The following is a 22544-nucleotide window of genomic DNA, read 5'->3' on the forward strand; positions in this document are numbered from 1 at the left end:
TGGGGAGGCTGAGCTGCCGAGGGCTGGCCTGGAGCGGGGACATCAGAAGTGGGGGGAGGGACAAATGGAGAAGCGCTAGAAAGAGAAGACATGGAAACTGGGTGAGATTACGAAGTAAATGGTGCTTTTCGTGGCAGAACTACAGTTGGGACGTGTTTACGCCACTCACGCCTGAGTCACAACATACACGACTGAGGACCCAGCCAGATCCCTAACCTTGGAGCCCTACAAGGAGATGGGATCGCTGACAGAACAGCTCTTAGGCTGGACCTATGACTGCGAATGTGCAGGGGTTTTGACCTATAGAATCACTAATTTCACAGAGTCCAGCCTAATCCCCACCCTGGATGAGCTCAGTCAGCGCTCAAGACGGCCTGCTCTGCCCCAGCAGCACGGCCAGGATGTCCCTGAAGACAGAGCGTGTGCTCCTGAAGGCACGAGCGAACAGCCATGCCAGGTGGCTCTCCTTCTGGATCAGGGCACGCCGAGGCAGGCTCTGTATGTTCTCTCCTTCCCCTGCAGCTACGTTAAGCCCTCTGCCACGGCGCTGAACCTCACACGTCCCGGGAGCCGGGTAAAGGGGGGTGACAGACATCCCACCGCAGAAGCGTTTCAGCACAAGAGGTTATTTATATACATTATCTACAGAATAAAAACCAGAGCTGTAAGCAGAAAGAAAATTGGGATCACTAACCAGACAAAAGCTTACTACTGCCTGTGATTCAGTGACTGATGTCCCGCATTTCAAGCCACTTTAATACACCATAACCCGGCACAAAGGGACATTTCTGTGACACTGTTCTCTGGCCCCTCCCAATCTGACCCTTCTCCTCAGTCCCCCAAACACTGTGTCTGTTATGCCACCCTGCACTTTCTCCTCATATTAGTCTCATTGTATCTGTACCTTATTTTTCCTAAAAAGGCAGGCACCTCAACTTATTCACCTCTTTACCCCTGTGCCTTGTGCACAGTGGGTCTCAATAAATACTGTGGAATCCATTTATTTCTAATAGATTTACTTTCCTGATTGATTTTGGGGGTAAAAAGAGTAGCATAAAAACTTTAGGCCTCCAAATTGCTATTTCCAGCAAAGTTAAAAAAAAAAAAATTGAACAAAAACAAAATCGGCCTTGAGTTGGCAACTGCTGGAGTGAGTGGGCACATGAGATTCATTACAAAGTCTTTTTTGTATGTGTTGAAAATATCCACAATACAAAGTTTTAGACAGGTATAAACAGGTATAGCAAGATACAGAGACAGACACACAACAGGTTTTCAGTTATTTCAAGGAAAAAAATACCTCTAAGGTTATTCCTATCAGGGGTACTTACCCATAAAGAGGCCCATCATTGCCAATAGCAGAAACCATGATGACGTTGTTAGCTGTTAACTCCCACACCTACAAAATTAACAAGCATTTATTTATGAAAGTATACCACTTTTAAACAATCAACATATAATTGTTCAAAAATAACCACAACTTCCAAAAACAGAACTAAAAAAAGAAGGGATCCCCCTGAAAGCGCAACACCAGGCCAGTACAGACGTGGTATGGCTGGCAGTCAGAATGTCCAGAGACGACAGACCCCAGGACACAGATCCACACGCACGGAGAAGACCCGGGCTTTCCAGGCACGCCCAGAAAAGACAGGCCGTGTGCTCAGGTGAGAGGAAGCAACACAGCACCCTGTGCTGCTTCCCACACAAGTCACCATGGCTCACGTCCTCACAGAGCGGTCACCATGTGGGGGACTAGCCACCAGCACACTAGACACGAAGCAAAGCAGGGCGCGAGGCAGAGCAGGAGTCGTCACCAAACGCCTCGTCCGTCGCACAGTGGCAGGACCAACCTTGTCGACGAACGGGTGGTCCATGAAGTCGGGGCCCCCGATGCTCAGGTTCAGCACGTCGATCTTCTTCAGGATGGCGTAGTTGAAGGCGTCCAGGAACCAGGACGTGTAGGAGACCTGGCCCATTTTTAAAACAGTCCTTTAGGTGTTTCAGTGGAAGTCTCCAAATGCTAGATTCTCAGCAGCATGAAGTATTCACTTAAACTTCAGAAACAGATACCAAGAACGACAAATGCTCTGCGATGTAAACTACTACACCCAGAGCTTCCAATCCTTGGGGCTGGACTCTGGGGAGAGGCAAGGTTCCCAGGGTCCTGTCCCGCCCGGTCTCACGTCCAGCACCTTCCTGACCTTACAGCCTGCCTGCCCAGGGAAGACCTCAAACTTCTAGCTGCCCCTCTTATAAAAGGACTTGTCCTAAGACACGTCTATTCAGTTAACTGTTTCTAAATAGTTTAATGTATTTGTCTAATATTCTTTATTTCTAAATAGACTGAAGAATAAATGGTATCTATGAAAGTTACTTCACAGAATTATTTCTGATAGTTATTATTTCTCTCATAGTTTCCCTACACAAGTTAAATTACTTTGTGTATCGCCATTCACGTGTTTTATAAGATACAAAATTAAACTTAGAGTAGAAAACAATAGATGACAGAAAAAAATAAAATAAGCACTGGAGGGAATGAAAAGCCTTTCAATCCAGAATTCTATATTCAGTGAAAATAGTTTTTTGAGAATAAAGATGAAATAAAGATATTTTCAGATAACTAAAGCTGAGAGAAGTCATAGCTACTAGACTGCATTACAAGCAATACTAAAAGCATCTTTTCATGCTGAAAAGAAATTATGTGATATGGAAACTTAGATCTACAGGTAGAAATAAAGAGCACTGGAAATTGAAAATATGTGAATAAATACAAAATGTTAAAAAAAAAAACCTTACAGTGGAAAAAGAATCCACATTATGATTAAGAATTATGTTTTTTAAAGGCTTTTAAAAATAAAACAATATATTTATATTTGCTTGAATGTGCAAAAGAAATTCTAGGAGGAGTGGGTATGAGAAAAAAAGAAACCACCACATAGGGAACACGGGGAAGCAAGGTGAGAACCTGTCGGACGGGGACAGGGTTGGGAGAAGTATCCCTGTGCTGCCTTTTGATGTTTTTGAACTATGTATTACCTATGCAAAAATGAAATTTTAACAGTTAATAAATACTAGGACCCTCCCTCTTTTCAGTAACGTTTCCAAATGCAGAGTGAGGGAACAAGCTTCTAAATCCACGTTACCCAACACGACACTGGGTGCTGGGCACAGAGGCTACCCTCAAGGCGGTCAGTCCAGCAGGGGCAGCAAGCACACAAACACGGGGCTGTTCTCAAGCACAAGAAGTGTGCCGAGACGTGGTGGGCAGGACCCCTGGGCCGGCCGGCGGGGCAGGAGAAACGGGAGGCCAAGGCGTCCCCTCGGAGCAGGGTCTTCGGGGTTCCAGTGAGGCCGACAGAGGGGCGCTGGGAGCAGGGCAAAGCCGCCCCGCGGAGGGACGCGAGGGACAGCACGGCACACGGGGGACGCCAGCCGCAGCTCAGCACCGCAGCCGTGTGCTGCTTTTAAACCAGCACGTTTTCTAGAGTTTTGACTTTTCACATTTTAGTATCAACCCTTTACGTTTCAGGGGTCCTCAAAACACCTACCTGGTTGTTGGTAAAGACCCTGAAAATGTGAAGTTCTGCATCTGGAGCAAATCCCTGGCATTCCCGCATGCTGGCTATCACACCTGCCACGAACGTGCCGTGGCCCAGCCCTGTTGTCCAAAAGGAAGAAGGCACGAAACACAGCTGGTACGACGTGTGCCAAGATGCAGCATTTCAAACGAGCTCATTGTCCGAGCCCGAGACACAGACTCCCCGGCACCTCTCCGGTGCCTCCACGCAGAGCCCAGGCTGCGCCAGCCCCACCTCTGGGTCCAGCCGCTCCGGCCCTCCCCCCACAAGGAGGCTCCCCTCCACCAGGCGTCCCTCTCTCCTCACTCACCTCCCGACCTACTCTGCAAAGCTTCTGCCAACAGGCACGAAACAGCTTGGGTCTGTCTGAATAGCTGTTGTACACGGACTGTTTAAGCATGTACACAGAAAAATACCCTCTCAGCTGATAAAACGGAGGATGGGAGTGATGCAAGGCCCGCCTGTGACCAGAAAACACCCCCTCGGGCTCTCAGGACATCGGCCACCCACCGTCGTCCAGCGTTCGCTCGTTGGTCCAGTTGGTTCTCTCCTTCACGTTTTTGAAGTGGGGATGCTTCTCACTCAGCCCGGTGTCAAAAACGGCAACCCTTACGTTAGCACCTTATTCCAAAAAGAAAGCACAATCGTGTTTGAGAAATCACCGTTTATGAAATACATCCCTCTTTGGGACCCAGAGAGAATGACAGGTGATCCAGGGCCAAAGCCTGCCCAGAGGGCACACAGCAGGCCAGGTGCTAAGGAGAGGAGGGGACAGCAGGGGAGTACCGTCACCTGCCGCTAAATAAGACCTGAGGCCACACAGAAAGTCCCTCTGGACGCCCCTCAACGTCACCAGCTCTCAGGGGCGGAACCACCTCTCCCGATCCTCCACCAATGACTGATTTTCCCCTCTGGGCCATTTTCTCCAAGTCGCCATCTCCTCATCTCCTCAGAGGCGCCCGTGGGGCGAAGGGCACCACAAAGCACTCACTTACGGGAGGGCGGGGCCGTTTCTACTCCCGCAAGGACTCAGTGCTGCAGAGAGGGGCTGCCCACCACACGCAGCGAAAACCACGCTCTAAGGAAAACCACTGGATTGCACACTTTTCTATGACAACAAGTCTACTTCAGATACTGGCCAAAAGCCATCTGCTCCGATGGGAAACATGACTCATGCTGTGAGATCAAGGAATTCTAGAAAACACGTAGAAAAAAATACAAGATACCCACTGAAAGGCTAACGGAAGTAACACAGGTCATGTCTTTTTGGTATGAGGGTTGTATTTATGTGTCAATACTACGTTAAATAATCAACTACACTGAGATAACCAACAAAGTGTACTGTTTACTTTTTAAAAATGCAGACACAATACTGGAAGCCAGCTGGTTTGGGGGGAATGAAAAATGCTTTTCTGATGGTTAGAGAATTTCTGTTTTGTGAAGTTTTCCCCCTAAAAAGATAAACCAAGAAGAGACAATAATTTAATAAAATGTCAGCCCCCCGGGTGTTAAGTCTGAGGCGCGGTAAGGGAAGGTCTTTGGTTCTCTAAGGTAAGGGTCTCTAAGCCAAGGAGAAATGGAAAGACACTGAGACAAACTGTGATGTATGAGGAGCCAGAGACATGGGCTGATATTTAGGGTCCAAACCTCCATATTAGTTAAAACAGGAATTTTCTGCCGTGACGTATCAGCAAGAAAAAAAATCTGATGGGTTGTGAGTTGTATTTCCCAGGATATGGTCGTTACTATTGTTTCCTGTTCCGAAACAAAAGGTAACAACCTCGACAGTCAATCACTTGGCCATGCTACACACAGGGCACCACACAGGAGGGATACGCTCAATTTCACGGGACTGCCCAAATCAAGGTAACTATCTCTGGATTTGACCTCGTTCCCTGGGACATTACAGAACTCTGCTGGACTGCCAGTCAGCTCTGGCAGGGGCAGTGCCGTGTCTGTTCACGTGTGTAAATAGGAAAGAAACACTCCACATTCTACTCCTTGTAACCTCAGAAACAGTACAGGAAAATAAGACACAAAAAGTGAACAGGACTGAAGAATTAGAAAAGCCACAGAAGCAGATGCCCAGCACAACAGGAGCCAGAGACGAGGGGCGTCCAGCTCAACCCACAGAAGGACAGACCCGTGAGGCCCTGGAGGGGAGGCCGCCCCGGGCTGAAAGGCCCACCTGTGTAGCCCATCTGCCACAGCACGTCGGCCTGCAGCGTCTGGGCGACCTGGCGCGGGATGGCCCTGAGCAGCCGTCTACTCGAGTGTCTCCCAGTGGCGTGCCAGAAACCCGAGCCCAGGGAGAGGCTGGCCCTGCGCAGGGGGCGGGACGACTGCCACTTCTGGCTCCAGCGGGTCTCGTTGCAGGGCGCGGCGGCGGGGTCAGCTGCAGCCACGGGAGAGAAAGATCAGAAACGCAGGGGACACGTACCTGTCAGGGAAACAGTCACTCCCCCAGTGCAATGACTCCCTTCTGGAATCCCTTCTGCAGGGGGGTGATATTCTCTCCCCTCTGCTAGAAGGGGCTTCTCCGTGCGGTTAGAGTCAGAGGATATTATTTAGCCATCACGTTATTCCCAGATAGTTCTTTACCTGGAATTTTCTAACCAATGTAAGGCAGGGAAAGACTGATAAGATAATCACTTCTGAAGAAATAAAGTCAACTGTGATACTAAAACTGAAGAAATGCCTGGTTTTTCATCAGCCACTTATTCCCACTGAACCACAAGTGTGTGTGTGCTGGGTGGGGAGGGCGGAGCGTAAGAAAATGTCCACTAAGCGATGGTGAAGCTTCACCGTTTACAGTGTGATCCCTGGGGCAGGAAAAAGCCGTGTGATCCCAGGACATCTCGCTCTGGCCTTCTCCTACTGTGACCCGCTCAACGTCCTCAGCGTGCGTATCTGCTAGAACGTCACCCTTCAAACAGCAAAACAGAGGACTCGGGGGATTGCTGGGGGTGATGGAACTGTCTTGTATCTTGATTTTGCTGGTGGGCACCTGACTGCACACTTTTACCAAGACTCGCCAAACTGTGCACTAAAAAGCATGGAGTTTACTATCTGTAAATACTTTTTTTTTTTTTTTTTTTTTTTTTTTAGTGGAAGAAAAAAGTAGAAGAAATACCACAAGGGCTGTCCCTTTACCTTTCAAAAACCATGCTATAATGAAGAAAAAAACCATCTTTCAAATCCGTTTCTAAAGGGCAAATCTGTAATACCACTGAGGTTCTGTTTCTAAAGCCAATTACTTTAGCTTTCCTTCTGGTCTCACCAGGCTACACCCATGAAAGTACAGGGACCGGGAAAAATATACGGTCATGGCAATTCCATTAAGTAATTATTTGCACAGCGCAACTGAAATTATTCTATACTGAACCTCCCATGTTGATTCTGTTCCTTCGGTCAACAGCCTGGGCACTAATCGAAGGACGATATTCGAGCAAAGGACGGGTGTGCTGTGCTCTCCCTCCAGCAGACTGCGCCGCAACCAAAGGACTGCATTCAACTCTGGCTTCCCTCGTTAAGGGAAAACGGGAAGTGTTCGAAGAAGGGGACTTGACGCCAGGTCGCGTTAGTAAGCCCTGAAGGAACTGGGTATTTTTATTATCCTGGAGAGAAGGAACTGTTAAGGGGGACACCAGGATAGCCTTGAAATACCCTGCAGTCCTGCAGTGCTGTCTTGTGGAACTCAGGTTAGCTCTGTCTTATGGCCCATGGAGAGACCCGGGATGGGATCCAGAGCGTGACAGATTCCAACCCAAAATAAAGCAAAGCCTTCGAACAACAGAGCCACAGAAAATATGAACTTTTTTTTTTTTTTTTTGGCCGTGCCACGTGGTATTCGGGATCTTAGTTCCCCGACCAGGGATTGAACCCGGGCCCCAGCAGTGAAAGTACGGAGTCCTAACCACTGGACCGCCAGGGAATTCCCAAAAAATGAACATTTAAGGTCTGCTCACAACAGCCTAAGAAATCTGCTAAGCTCTCTTCACACGCACGACTTCCTTTTACCTTTGTAAGAACTCAGAGGAAGGTTTTATTATCTCCATTTTCTGGATGAGAAGCGCTGAGCTTAAAGAATCTTTGAGTTGCTTACCACAGAAGGTCACAGCTAACAAGAGGGAGATACATACTATTTCCTTACGGGCTGTCAAGCACAGCAGCTGACAACCATGGTGGAGAGGATACGGAAGGGAACCACAACCATGAGCCCCTACGCTTCCTGTCCTAAAATCAGCCCTTCCATGTTTCCTAAAATATTCTGCAGCTCTTTAAGATTAAAAAATAAAAAAGGCACAATTTATATATTTGGCTAACTGTACAAGTTTTGGTTTGCTTTTATCTTCCGGGATTGCTCTGAGGTTATTGCTTTTCAAAGAGAAAAAGCACCACGAAACGTGGGCTAGCAGAGAGAGCTCTGCGAAGTCAGACACCTGAATTCCACAGCTGACGCTCGAACTGGCTGTCACAGCATGCAAATTAGTCAGGCTTGTCCCCTGGGTGTTTTTTGAAACCTCAGAGGCTCTCAGGCCTAGTATATGACAGACAAAAAAAGAAAAGCAAAATTGTATTTCTTTTTCCATCTAATGAAAGAAATGACAATAAACGGTAATGGAACTAGCAATCTGTTGCCCCAGTTTATGTCAAATGGGGAAAAAAAACCCCTTCCTTTGGTAATACATTTGCTTTGGAAAATATTATGCAGTAATATGCAACTTGTTATCTGAGGATAAACTTATCTCGACAGGCCCGAGTTGTAAGGACTAGGAAAGTAAGCCCTGGGGCTGAAAGGAACTCAGCAAATTCCTTCCGTCCCTGCACCTGCCCAGCTTCCCAGCTTAAACAAGCCCAGCGGAGGCGCGATGGTGCGCGGTCGCGAGGGTCTGAGAAAAGCAAAATGAAACCCAAGGAAGAGGTGTTTTGCAAGATGCCTTCAAAAATAAAAACATGCGCTGAAAGAAGCAAAATGCAAATAAAAAGGAGACTCAAAGACACCGTCTTCGTTTCAGAGCGTGAAGGGGCGTCAGGGCCTCAAAGCCTGAACGCTTTGAGAGGAACCTGGTGAAAATCACTTCCCACACGACAAAGATCACTATCACCCTCTACTGCAAACTTTCATTATTTGTTTCTATCAGAAAGAAGCACGAAGTCTCTTTTTGGTTTTTTAAATTCCTGCCAGGAAAATGTTCACGACTGACGAAACCGGACGGAGGGACAGGAGTATTCACTGTACTGCTTTCCAAATTCTGCCACGTGGGAATACGCACATCCTCCCGCTATTCCCAGCGCAGCAGAAACGGATACAGACCAGCCCAAGGCCACGGTACTCACACTCCGTATACTTGAGGGAACGGAAGACTTTCCGTTGGGGTGTTACCCGTTTGATGTTTGGATGATCTTCAAGTGTCAGCAGCCCCGCTTTCTGTTTTTCTTTTATCTGAATCACCTCAAAATCACTAGGGTAGTCACTGGATGGATTGTTTCGAGGTATAATTCTCCAGTTGTCGATTGCACTGCTCTTCAGGGCGCTTGAAATAAAGGAATTTCTAGCTTTGGCTGTAAAGTATCCATTGAAAGCCACGATATACTCTGCAATCAATGACCACAAAATAAAAGTGAGAATTTACGTACCTATATTATGACATAAGAGTATACTTAATCTAAAACTTCCCTGGTAAAAGAAAACTTACATTATCATAAAACCTAGTAGAAAGAGGAGTAAACAAACAGACTAGTTTAAACACCCTGGATGGCAGTTTCCAGAGCTCTGAGTTAAAACAATGTGGATGAACCCCACTGATCACAGGACACATCACTTAGAATCAGATACCTGAGCTATTTTTCAAAAACCAAGCATTAACAGAAATTTGAGTGTATGGCAGAGAAATGCATGCAAGTTTTTCAAACAGGAAGAAGGAATTCAGAGAAGCGAAGGCTCAGTTTTATTTTACCGAAAACAGTAACAAAATGTAGAGCAGATTATATAAGACTAATTGCTTAGTTATCCACAACTGGTCACATAAACTTTCAGCCCCTCCGAAGTCCCCACCCTCACCAGCTACAATGACATCTGTTCCACGGAATCCAGTTTTAGGGAAATAATTCAGAATGTCAATTTCCTTGCTTCATATAAGCTAATTATACTGGAAAAACAAAATTCAGCAGAATTAACATCCAAACACTATGCACTCAGCCCATTCGAAATTTATTGTTTTTGGCAAAAGCTAAAGCTTACAGTAAATCTGAAAAAAACCGCATTGGGGGTGGGGGGAAGTCCCTAACCTTTAAAACAATATCATTACCATATTCCACAACTGTTGAGGAGAACTCCACCTTCAAGGTCAGGTGGGAACAGCCAGGGCACGGGGCCTTTTCAAAAGATTTCTTTTCCAGTCTGTCACCCAGATGTTTCTTCCCACAGAGAAAAACCACCAGCAGAAGCAGCCAGATGTGGACAAGCTTCATGGTCATGAGTGAATATGGTCATAAAATCGCATAAATTCAAATCGCACTTTTTTCTTCCTTGATTATAAGTTAATTTTTGTTTCAGCTAAAAGCTGAAACATTACTGATCAGCCATTTTATAGTCTTGTCCAAGGTAAATAAAAGTTAAATTTCATGGCCTTTTGTGGTTTGGCCTGAAAAGAGGCTTTCATTTCTTTCTTCGTTTCTTCTCCATCTTGGGCCTCAGGCTTCGCTCACTCTGGCCCAGACACCTGAGTCCTACGCTCCATCTGCACCACAGAACCAAAGTCCAACGGGGATGAGTGATCACTCCGTGAGCCAGCCTACAAAACAAAGCAAGCGCAGAGACCTCAGCAGCGCACCGACAGAGCCGGTGAGGGTTAGTGATCCCTGCAATTTAGATAAGAGGGTCAAAAAGACACACCAGCTACAAGACAGAATAAAACCATGGAACATCTTATTATTTCACTTCAGTTACTCCTCACTTCTTTCAGGGGAAAAAAAGTTTTAAGGCAGCTTCAAAAATAAAATAGGATAAAATAAATGAGAAAAATAAGGATGACAAATAACCCCAGGAATATTAAGCACACTGGCCCTGAGCACCCCGGCACCACGGAGGAGAAGGAGGCCGTATTTTCCTATCATTTGCAGCTCTTCATCTCCAGGGTGTTTCCCCAGTCAGCACTTTAATTCCCCATAAATTTCACCAATTTTTCAGGCAAAAGCTTGGTATACACCCTTACTTTCTGCTGTAGAATTAACACCTAAGAGCAAACTAATTTCCATGCAAGTCATGTACTTACCACCTTCTTTAAGAGACGACATAAATGGTCTAAAATTACTCAAACTATGCCTCTTCAGGTTTTGAAATACTTTATGCCAATGCTATGAAGAGAGCCCAGAAGAGTTTTTATTGTCACTAAGTGTATTTTACCTGAAGCCTCAACTTAAAGATTTTCAACCTGCTGAATATGTTATAAAATCAAATTACCTCTTCACTGGAAGTGACATGAGAGGACAGTCTGTGAGGTAAAAGCTGTTGCCAAAGAAAACTGCTGAGTATTAAACTGCACGTGAGCACGAATACCTTTCAAAATATCTGAATGGTCAGGAAAATCATAATTCTTCACAATGAAGAACAGAGCAGTGATAAAACAACAACACAGGCTGCCGCACGCCCAGAAAAATCCGTTGCACAGCTCACACCAGAAACATAAATAATCCAGCAGGGGGAAGACAGACCAACGAGACAGACAGGGCCTTCCATCGCTACTTATTTCTAAAAAGAAAACACGTAGGACAAGGAGTTAGCCCCCTTTCAAGAGAGGAGTGTCAAGGTGTTAAACCCATTCTTCCGGCAGAAAGTGCTACCTGAGAGCAACAAGGAGTCTGTGGTTTCTGGAACTATTCATGTGTGCTTCTATAAACAGGAAAGCACTGATAAAGGAAAGTAAGGGTTTGGGCTTCCCTGGTGGCGCACTGGTTAAGAATCTGCCTGCCAATGCAGGGGACACGGGTTCGAGCCCTGGTCCGGGAAGATCCCACATGCCGCAGAGCAGCTAAGCCCGTGCGCCACAACTACTGAGCCTGCGCTCTAGACCCCGCGAGCCACAACTACTGAGCCCACGTGCCACAACCACTGCAACCCACGTGCCTAGAGCCCACGCTCCGCAACAAGAGAAGCCACCGCAACGAGAAGCCCGCGCACCACAACAAAGAGTAGCCCGTGCGCAGCAACAAAGAGCCAACGCAGCCAAAAATAAACAAATAAAATAAATAAATTTATTAAGGGAAAAGAAAAGTAAGGGGTTAAGAGTATCTGAACAATCTTTGAAGTTCAATAATTAGGACATTCATTGTTATAATAACAAATGATCCTGAAAAGCAGGCCTATCTCTGCAACTGGAGACCAAGGTTGGTGGAACAGAGTTAATCAGACAGAAATGAAATATTAAAAGTTATTTCCATAGCAACATGAAGAACAATGAGAATGCCAGTCATATAAACAAAGAAATTCAAAACAAAGACCAGAACAGAAAGATGGAAGAAAAGCAACAGGGGACACCAACAGTCACTCCAACCTATTTTATAGCAAGCCGCTTGGGAGTGAGGCCCAAGTTTTTGTTCATACTTGATACCTGCAGCAGTATCACAGAATACAACTATCTGAAGCATATAGCTGACCTAATTATAGTATTACGGGTCAAAGAAGAGAAAGCTAATCACCGGTGATAAGAGCTCTTATGTTAATAGGAAATGAACTTACAGTGAAAAGATTTAAATGGGTCTCAATTAAGGCAATTAAAAAAATAAAATAAAAACAGAATGCTAAAGAATCTATGACACATTTGGACTGGATATAACACAAATATTAGTGCTCCATACTAGTGAGCAAATATTAGACCTAACACGTTGGGTTAGATCAACTTCAATTAAACCTGTTCCAAAATAATTCACACACAGGTAAAGACAGTGAACTTACAATCAGCCTGGGGGGGAGATGGCTGATGTTCTCTTACAGCTGAGGCAGGAGCCTGACTTTAAAAGAAAGAGAAATGGAAAGAAAAGGTTAGGGATTCTGAAATTTTAAAATGCCTAATCAGTTCTCTTCCAAATAGAAACAGGACACTTCTTAGGTCTTCGGAAAACAGGACACTGTACGATCGTAACACAGTCTACCTTAATTTACTCACTACATCATACAAATTTATGAAGTGCTAACCAAGTTGCAGACATTGCCAGGGGTTACAGAGGAAACACGTGTTGTTAGTAGGTGAGGGACGCAGCCCTCCAGGTGGGATCCTGCAAGGAGGCCAAGCACAAAGGCCAACGGCTAAGCCAAGCGCAGGAAAGGACGACAGCAAAGGAGAGGCACAGGGCCAGCGCCGGGGACGTGGGACGAAAGGAGGAGCCTTCCGGAGAGGCGGCTGGCAGCTGGCTCTGGCGGACTCTACCCCGGCAGAGCTGGAAGCGTGGAGATAGGGAAGGAGAAGCGGGGCATCCTGAGCAGAGCTACATCCCGGCGAGGAAATGCAGGGTGCGCGTAGCAGCGGCCAGTCATCGGTGCCAGGCTGGAGAGGGTGGCAGGGCGGGCGCTGAGGCAGGCACGGGGCTGAGCAGCAGGGCCAGCGGACAAGCGGAAACACAGCCGCTCAGAGCCAGCGGAGCGCCGTGCAGAACTACAACCCCGTGGCGGGGTGGGGGTGGGGGTGGGGGGCAGGGCGGGGGCCCAGCGGCTCGGTTCCCTCGTCCAATCCGACCCATTTCCCCGGGAGCCCCAGAGCCAGGCACTGCTCCGGCCGGCCCCACAGAGCAATGAGCACAAGACAACCAAAATCTCTGCCTCGTGGAGCGGCCCTTTCACGGGGAGACAGGTAACACACACGATGAGGAGAAGACGTGGCATTTAGCTGGTGATAAATCCTGTATTTTGAAAGCAGAAAAAAGAAAGAAGGAGGATGCGACAAGTCAGGGGGAGGGGTGAAGGTGAGACAGAGTGCTGCAGAAGCTTCTGGAAGGGGACTTTTGAGTGAAGACCCGATGGAAGCGGGGCGCTCGCCAAGCCACCTGGGGAAGGGTGCCACGGGCGCTGGGGAGACGATGGCAGGAGCCCGAGCTAGAACACGCTGGGCGTGTGTCAGGAGAAGCAGAGGCCAGGGGCCAGGGAAGGGGACCTCGGAAGGGGAGATGAGAGGCCGGTGCCCTAGCGCTGAATGGGCAGGGAAAGCGTGAGCGGAGCAAAGGAGCCTCGCCGGCCGGCTCGCTCCAGCCTCCACGTGGAGCGGACACAGGCGGAAGCGGGGGACCCCTGGAAGGCCCCTGTGAAGAGGGTGGCTTGGGCCACGGAGGGGCAGGGGAGGCGAAGGCAGAGTGGACAGACCCTGCTGACGACCATGTGCACGTGCGGAGGCAGGGACAGCACCGAGGCCTCCGGCCCAACACCCAGGGCGTCTGCCCCAAACGGGATGGCGGAGGCTGCAGGAAAAGCCGGCTCAGGAAGCACGGGCAGGACCTGAGTCCTCTCGGGTGAGCATGAGAGCTGGGGGTCCCGGCTCAGGGCGGAGGGAAAGAGGGAGGTCAAAACCCCCAAATTAGGGGAAAAATTTCCATAATGCACAGCGGTCACTGGTTTAGTAATTGAAAGGTCACTGAACCTCTCACCAAAGGGCCACACTAGCAAAGTCTCCAAACCACAGGGGCTGGAAAGAAGACACCCTCACGAGGAAAATTCCCAGGGAGGGGGAGGAACGAGAAGGCCGGGAAGGACAGGAACAAGGACACACTCCCTCTCTGGATCTGGTTGACCTGCTTCTGTTCTTTAAAGGTGAACTAAAATCTGGGTTCTAGGAAGACACTCCTTTTAAAGAGTGACAACAGATATGGAGGTTTCTACGGTTTCCCAATCCCAGAAAGAGAGAGCTTCAAAACATAAATTTGCACTGAGGAAAAGAAAAACGCCACGGGGGATCTAGAGGCTGGTGAGTGATGGCGTGGGCACTGGGGACGGAAGACCGGCCACTGTCTACCGGCCTCTGCGCCCTTAGCCTGTTTGTTTTAAAGCTACGGCTCCCCCGACTCCTCCACAGGACTCTGAAGGCACCCCTCAACCGTGTCCACAACGGCTCCCTCCTGCTGTCACTCCACAGTGCAGACCTGGAGAGTGTGTCCCCAAGGCAGGCTCAGCATCTAGTGGCAAACACATACGCAGCAACAGGCGTAAGGTGAGCACAGACACCACAGGAAAAGAAAACACTTCTTATAAAACTAATGGGCCGAGGACAAGAAGGAGGCGTTGGTGGGAGCGCTGCAGCGGCCTGGCGTGCAGTGATGGAGGCTGCAGGGGGAGAGGCCCTGGCGAGGGGTGTCAGCGCCTGCGTGAGGCGCCGGCAGTGACAAAGGGACACTGATTTGATCAAATAAATATTTTGTGGATAATGGGAGGCAGATTTCTCACTGACAGAGAAGGAAGTCTCAAATATGAAAGGGGAAAACTGGAATGAACCATGCAGAATAAAATAATAAATTTAATAAATAAAACTCGAAGTACTGGTGTGAACTCAAGGTTTTCAATATACAGACAGATGTAGAAAAATACATTCACACAAACACACATACATGTATTTCCTAGCTCTGTGTGCTGAAAGGACACAGGGGCAGTGATATCCCAACAGGAGGGAACCCAGAACTGGTTTTCTAAATAACTATTCTCCATTAAAAGAAACCAGGCTCCTTGGAGAGAGAACTAGTTCCAGGCTGGGCAGGGTAAACAGAGATGAGTCTGGAACATCTTCTTGTGCCAGAAAGTAAGGAAAAGCTCAAAGAATGGTGGGCACGTGTCAAAGGGACACAGAAGCCAGCATGGGACAATCTGAGCATCAAAGTAAATAATGAAAGTGACAGATCCTGACCCACTGAATACAACAGGAAAACATGAGTCCGCTGTAGCACATATACGTAAAATAAACTTAAACTGTGAAGAGGAATAAGTTATTTACATGGTCTCAGAATGCCTCCCAGCAAAATCCTGATTTACGAAAGGAAATAGGGTAACCCTACAATGGAGACGCTTCATCAAGTTAACCAGCGATGGGACAGATGGACCCAGGTCCGCCAGGCAGACGCACTGGAAGAGCCTGGCATCACCTGAGGGGCTCCTGCCAAAGACGCACAACCTGAATCAGATCCTAAGGAAACATCAGGACCCAAATCGACGGACATTTTTCAAAACAACTCGCATAGAATTTCCATAAGTACTGAGGTAATGAAAGTCAAGGAGTGGCTGAGATTGAAGGTGACTCAAGAGACATGACCACTAACTGCAACTCAAGACTCTGAACTGGATCCCTTTACTGTAAGTACATTACTGGAATGAACAACTGGCAAAACCTGAATGGGGCCAACCTGTGATTAGCTAGCAGTGGCGTATCAAGACTAACTTCTGGATTTTGAAGGCTGTGCTGTGACTGCATAAAAAGGTCCTTGCTTGCAGGAAATGCCCACTAAAGTATCCAGGGATAATGGACATCAGGTCTGCAACTTACTTTCAAATGGTTCAGAGGGGAAAAAAGGGCTTGTATTGTTCTTGGACCCTTTCTGGCAGGTTGAATGGTTTCCAAAATATGCAAAAAAAAAACAAAAAAGGTCCTACATTTAGTCTTAGCCTCAGGAGGGTGGGAGTATGAATTTGAAAATGTGGTGGAGGACTTCCCTGGAAGTGCAGTGGTTAACAATCCGCCTGCCAATGCAGGGGACACGGGTTTGAGCCCTGGTCTGGTAAGATCCCACATGCCGCGGAGCAACTAAGCCCGTGTGCCACAACTACTGAGCCTGCGCTCTAAAGCCCGCGAGCCACAACTACTGAAGTCCACGTGCCACAACTACTGAAGCCCGCACGCCTAGAGCCCGTGCTCCGCAACAAGAGAAGCCCGCGCACTGCAACGAAGAGTAGCCCCCGCTCGCCGCAACTAGAGAAAGCCCGCGTGCAGCAACGAAGACCCAACACAGCCAAAAATAAATAAATAAATAAAATAATTTTAAAAAAGAAAATGCGGTGGAGGAGTGGGGGCAACTTTAAGCCTCTTCTGTGAGACTCAGTCTGCACAGACCCATGTGTGCACAACCAGACCATGGACCTTGTCAGATAGGTTTACACCCATCACCTGTCACACAGAATGATATCTGAACACACCAAGAGATGGACTGAGCTAGTCAAAGAGAAATTAAAAGTATTTCTCATTCTAAGGAATTACGGAATTGAGATAGTAAACAGCTGGTAAAATTAACCCCAGTGTCTCTATAATCTACATTATAAAAATCAATGGAATGCAATGCAGCAATTTCAAACTATGCTCCTTTGGAAGGCTGAATAATGGTCCCCAAAAGATGTGCACATTCTCATCCCCAGAACCTATAATGTTACTTTATATGGCCAAAGGGACTTTGCAGGTGTAACTAAACTAAGGACGTCTAGTGTCCTGGATGATCCAGGTGGGTCCAATGTAATTACAAGAGTCTTTGTAAGAGGGAGGCAGGGAACTGATGACGGAAACATGAGGCTGAAGTGATATAGGAGGAGGTCAGGACCAAAGAATGCAGGTGCCTCTGGAGGCTGGAAAAGGGAAGGAAACACATTCTTCCCTGGAACTTCCAGAAAGAATGAAGCTGACACCTTGACTTCAGCCCCGTGAGACTGACTTCAGACTACCGACCTCCAGAACTGCAAGAGAATAAATTTGTGTTGTTTTAAGCCACCAAGTTTATAGAAATTTGATACAGCAGCCATAGGAAACTAATATATTTCCCAAAGAATATGGGGGAAATGCTAATGAAATATTAAGTAAAACAGTTCATGTACAGTGTGATCCAAATCTTGATTTTTAAATATGTATCTATATGCACAAGGAAATAAGAACATGAAAAAATATCCACCAAAATGGTAACAATGATTCTATTACCTTTCGATATTATGATTACAGGTAGTTATTTTCTTAATTCTATTCATACCTTTTCACAAAGAGCACATGTTACACTTTTAAATTAGATAAAACATATTATTTAAATACTTTAATAAATCTTTTAAAATAAATTTTATAGAAAAACCAATTTTCTGGTAAGACAGTGGCACAAAGTCAAAATACATTAAAAATGTAATTTTATTTGTACATATAGCAGAGCTTAAAAGGGATCTATTTCCTAGGAATTGTTTTCAAAAATCTCTCTGTGTCTACATTCTAGCTTAAGGCTATGATTTTAGCTAGTACATTCTGAACAGGTTTATCATCTGTAATATCACTTACTCATAAGGCCTGGTTAGGGCTGTTACTGGATCCACTAAGTGTTTACTGGATTTAATTTCTATAAATTCTCACTGTAGAAGACCTGGTTATCTTTCCATACAAAGGTACACCCTAAAAGATGGTATTTACAAAATTATGGATTTTGTAAATAAGTATAATTATGCCTCCAATAAAGGTACAATCAAAAAATATTTGACATTAAATACTAAATGTAAAATAAACAGCTCAAAAAATACAATGCCAGGAATAATATTTAATGAGACGTGTATAAAAGGGAGACAAGGTAGAGGAGATGTATTACTTGGGCAAGTGACAGCTAACATTCCTTACAGCTCTGAGAATCTTCTACTTTGCATTATAAAAGAGTATCACTAGGATTATGATGCTAGGTATAGCTAGAGTACATCCAAAAGGATTTCTTTGCAAATAATTAAAGAACACAATTCAGATGAGAGGAAATGACTTGTATCACCTGATAGTCGTCTAATTATGAAGATGTGCCTTGCTTTTTAATGACCCTTTACTGAAATAGATCCAGAGAAAATTGAACTATTTAGGCCATGGAAGGATACCACACAGTTCAATTAAAATTTGACTGTAAAAATACCACTTTTGTAACTAACTGCATACTTGACTGTATTACCATTGTTTAGCAGGCTAACATTTAAGAGATGCCAGACCACACTATCTTAAAACAAAGGTGTATTCTTAAGCCTGACTGAACCATTCATTCTGGCACATTCTGTCCATTAGTAGGTTTTGTTGGGGGCAAAAACACAAGTAATTCAGCCCCAAGAGTCAAGAGTGCCAAAGTTAAGGACCATGGTCTACACTGTTTTTATTGCCTATTCTTTCTCAGATGTGGCTCCTGTCTCCTTATTCTCTTGACCCTTCAGCCATCCAGTACTGGCCAGCCCCATATAAGGCTAGTACTTTGCTCATTTTATTTTAAACTCATTTTCTTAAGCAAAAGGACATTCTCAATATTAATAAACCAAGTTAACAGATTTCTCAGCGTGTCAAAACCGATTAGGCCACAGGGAGGAGGAAATCAGTCTCTCTAACCTGACTCAGGCCAAACACTGAGAAACCAAGGTCCAGCCTCCCGTTCTTAATATTTCAAGTCACCGAGGGCTGGCTGCACACAAATGAAAGAGGCAGCAGGCGGGGCAAGAACTATCTACCACCAGACCGACAGAAAATGCGATCAAACAACACGTGGATGGGAAGGGAACGCTAAAACCCCCTGACTCTTCAGAAGAGAGCCCGCTTGATCCCATAGGACCCTAGGTGCTTCTAAGGCTCTGCAAGCACTGAACTAGAATTTCTTTATTTATAGACGCAACCAACTCTTGATTATAAGCCTTATAATATAAGGGATATAAGGGATACTTGGGGAGCACAATGGAGACAGCTTATGGGCAAGGGTCCCACCTGCCACCCCTGCCGCCACCTCTAACAAAAAGGGCTCTGGCCATCTGCATCATACATGGAAACGTAACATTTTATTTGAGAAAAGTGTCCAGGGGACTGCCCTGGCCGTCCAGTGGTTAAGACTCCGCGCTTCCACTGCACGGGGCTCGGGTAAGATCCCTGGTCGGGGAACTAAGATCCCACATGCCACACAGCCCCACCCCCCCCAAAAAAGTGTCCTGCATGAATGGATAAACAAAATGTATTATATCCATACACTGGGATATTACTGGGCCATAAGAAGGAATGAATTATTGGGGGAAGGCACAAACTAGGAGTTTAGGATTATCAGATACACTCTACTATATATAAAATAGATAAACAAGGACCCATTGTATAGCACAGGGAACTATATGCAATATCTTGGAATAACCTGTAATGGAAAAGAATCTGAAAAAGAATATATATGTATAAATGAATCACTCTGCTGTGCACCTGAAACTAATACAACATTGTAAATCAACTCTACTTCAATTAAAAAAAAAGGAATGACTTACTGATACAGGGTACAATGTACATGAACTTTGAAAAGAGTATGCGAAACAAAAGAAGCCAGACACAATGGCCACATACGATCTCACCTGAATACACGAAATATTCAGAAAAGACAAATCTAAGGAGACAGAAAACAGATTAGTGGTTGCCTGGAGCTGGGGTTAGAAACAGGCAGTTACTGCAGATGGGCACCAGCCATCTTTTGGGGATGTCATCTTAAAATGGGTTATGGTGGTTGCAGAACTCTGCAAATTTACTAAAACAACAACTACCAACAAATACTGAATAAGTACACTTAAAGCAGGTGAATTTTATGGTATGTAACTTTACCTTAACAAAGCTCTCACGTTAAAAAATATATATATAAAATGGGTGCTGCAGATTAAAGGGTGGGAAGAGTCACTGTTCTCCAAACCCCTCATTTTTATACTCAGGCAAACTGAGACCTTTAAGTGAGAGCGCTACTTACCAGCACAATCAAGACTAAAGGGCCACAGGAAACGAAATTCTCCAGTTCAACTCAAATCTTAAGCCACTCTCAAAGGACACTTGGAAGTGTCCTTCAGAATCTAAAGTAACTTGTAAATATTTAACTTCATCTGCATAGGCAAACAGGCCAAAAGTCTCAGGGGCTCTAACCCAAACAAGGGGTACACATCTTAATGAACATATGTAGACAGTGTGTAACAGTCTCAGGCAGAACATTCAGGACAGGGCAAGGCAAGATTTTAAGATCCTACAGGTCTGAAAGGCATTCTGGTTCTGAGAGTCAACCAGAGCCTCCCGGACCCAACTTGCCGACGAGCTTCTTACCCCGCATTTTTGAAAAATCAGTGGAGCAGTGCGTACAGACCGAGACGGGGCAGAGAACCGAGGTCCCTTAAGATCTGATACCAGCTCCCTCTGGGAGCAGACCGAGAACTGCGGTCTGTTCGGAGGCGGAGGGCCAGGGCCAGGGCCAGGCATATGGTTTGACTCCGTTAAAGTGTATTTCAGATAAAGAAAACGGTGAAATGGAGCAAGCTACCGAAGCGTGTCAACACGCAGAGAGGGCCAGGCGGGGACACCAGCCGAGAGCCCGGCCGGTCTGGGGCGAGCGGAGGGGACCGCGAGGCTCCCACGGGCAGACATGCAGTGCACCGGAGCGTCAAGCCGCCCGTCCTCCCCGCGCCCCGCACCGTCGCCCTTGCACCGCCCAGTCGGCGCCCCGCGGTTCCCGGGGCGCAACGAGGCCCCGCCGCCGCCCGCCGCCCCCGCCAGCGCAGACCCCCGCCCTCGGGGCCTCGAGCACGCCGGGCACGCCGGAGAGCGCGGGTGGCCGCGCGGGTACGGAGAGGAGGCGGCTCCGGGGAGCGGGCCGCCTGACGTACCTGCGGCGGCCTCACGCTCGGGTCCGCCCGGCCCGGGATAACGGCGCCTCCGCGGCGAACACGCCTCGGATCTCCATGCGGGGTGTTTACTCCCAACGCTCGCGATACTGCGCGATCCGGGCGGGGAGACCGACGGCCTGGAGCGCCGGCCCCGCCGGCCGTGCGTGCCTTGCGTGCGCGCTCTGGACGCCGGGGGCCGCGGGGCCCGGGCCGGGAGGACAGACGAAGGTCTCGCGAAGTTTGCGGCCCTGGGGCGGGACCGGGTCGGAGTCCGGGGAAGGGACTGTTGGAATGGGCCGGCGAGGGATGCGTAGGGAGTTAGGGCAGGAGCTCACGGAACCTGCACTGGCCCGGGCCGGGCTCGGTCCTGCAGAGGACAGCCGTGGCGAAACGGCCCCTGAAAGCTTCTACTCCAGCGCTCTCCTCCTGGGGCCTTTAGGTGTCCGGAGCGAGAGCCGGGTTCAGCGCGCGCCCCTTGCAAACCACTACCCGTTTTACCCGCGCGGCAGCTGGGACGCGGGCGGGTGAAGTGCTTGCTCAGGGCGTGAGGATGCGAGTCCTCCCCTGACTCCCACCCTGACCGGCGAGACCCCTGCCCCAAGTCCGGTCCGCTCCACTCCTAACCCCTCGCGGCCTCGCCTGGAGCACGGACGCCAAACGGCTACCCCTTCTGAAGAAACAAGGATTAATGTGTTGAACTGTAGAAGTGCGCCCCTCCCCCCCCAAAATGTCTGGGTGATTGAGATCACGGGCTGTTTTGTGTCTAAATGTTGAGCTGGTCCACACTTGACATTGGACACAACTGGGGGACTGAAAGCCTGTTTTACGTAATGCTGATGACAAATGATGTGCTATATAGTGAGACAAAACTGCTTGCATCTTGTTTGAACTTTCCACGGCACCATGAAGATACTGCATGGCCCCAATATTAGAAACCACAGCACTGCATCTTCCCTTTAAGAATATTTAACCAAACTGATTTGATATAGTGGCTAAATACAGAATCCCCTACTGGCTTTGTGATCTTCGGCAAGTTGTACCTCAGCTCTTTTGTACCTCACCTTCCTCATCCAAAAAAAGAGATAATGAATACCTACCTAATAGGATGAGGGTTAAATGAAACATACACATACAGAGCTTGACACACATTCAATAAATGTGGTGGTTACACTAGATCAACCCACACCTGATTAAGTTCTCCCCCCACCCCTGCCCCGCCCCAGATCGCATCAATGTTAGGAACTTTCAGAGAATTCTTGACCCTTCCATTCGCAAATCCTCAAAATTAAGCACTCCCTGCTGCCACCACGTAAGGTACCTGATCTTGAACTTAACTGTGTTGTTCTACTCAGGGTTCT

The 22544-nt window shown here is 47.2% G+C and overlaps 1 protein-coding gene across 6 annotated transcripts in view; it reads right to left on the minus strand.

The window, feature by feature from the left end:
* The window catches only part of MBTPS1 (membrane bound transcription factor peptidase, site 1), a 48582-nt gene extending 27201 nt beyond the window's left edge, over positions 1-21381 (minus strand). The window contains exons 1-11 of one of the 6 annotated variants that reach the window (XM_082438987.1): positions 21187-21381; positions 12535-12590; positions 11044-11088; positions 10856-10937; positions 9890-10375; positions 8919-9176; positions 5767-5973; positions 4089-4199; positions 3549-3658; positions 1851-1967; positions 1332-1399 (exon numbers count right to left, since the gene is read on the minus strand). In XM_082438987.1, the coding sequence (XP_082295113.1) occupies positions 1332-1399; positions 1851-1967; positions 3549-3658; positions 4089-4199; positions 5767-5973; positions 8919-9176; positions 9890-10058 (1040 nt within the window). In that variant the 5' untranslated portion in view covers positions 10059-10375; positions 10856-10937; positions 11044-11088; positions 12535-12590; positions 21187-21381. Of the gene's footprint in view, positions 1-1331; positions 1400-1850; positions 1968-3548; positions 3659-4088; positions 4200-5766; positions 5974-8918; positions 9177-9889; positions 10376-10855; positions 10938-11043; positions 11152-12534; positions 12591-21186 lie in introns of all 6 variants that reach the window. The other 5 variants (XM_082438986.1, XM_082438989.1, XM_082438985.1 and 2 more) reach the window with 5 other exon arrangements.
* Between the last annotated feature and the right edge of the window lie 1163 nt (positions 21382-22544).

This window comes from Balaenoptera physalus (assembly GCF_965194825.1).
Source record: "Balaenoptera physalus genome assembly, chromosome: 19".
Lineage (NCBI taxonomy): Eukaryota > Metazoa > Chordata > Mammalia > Artiodactyla > Balaenopteridae > Balaenoptera > Balaenoptera physalus.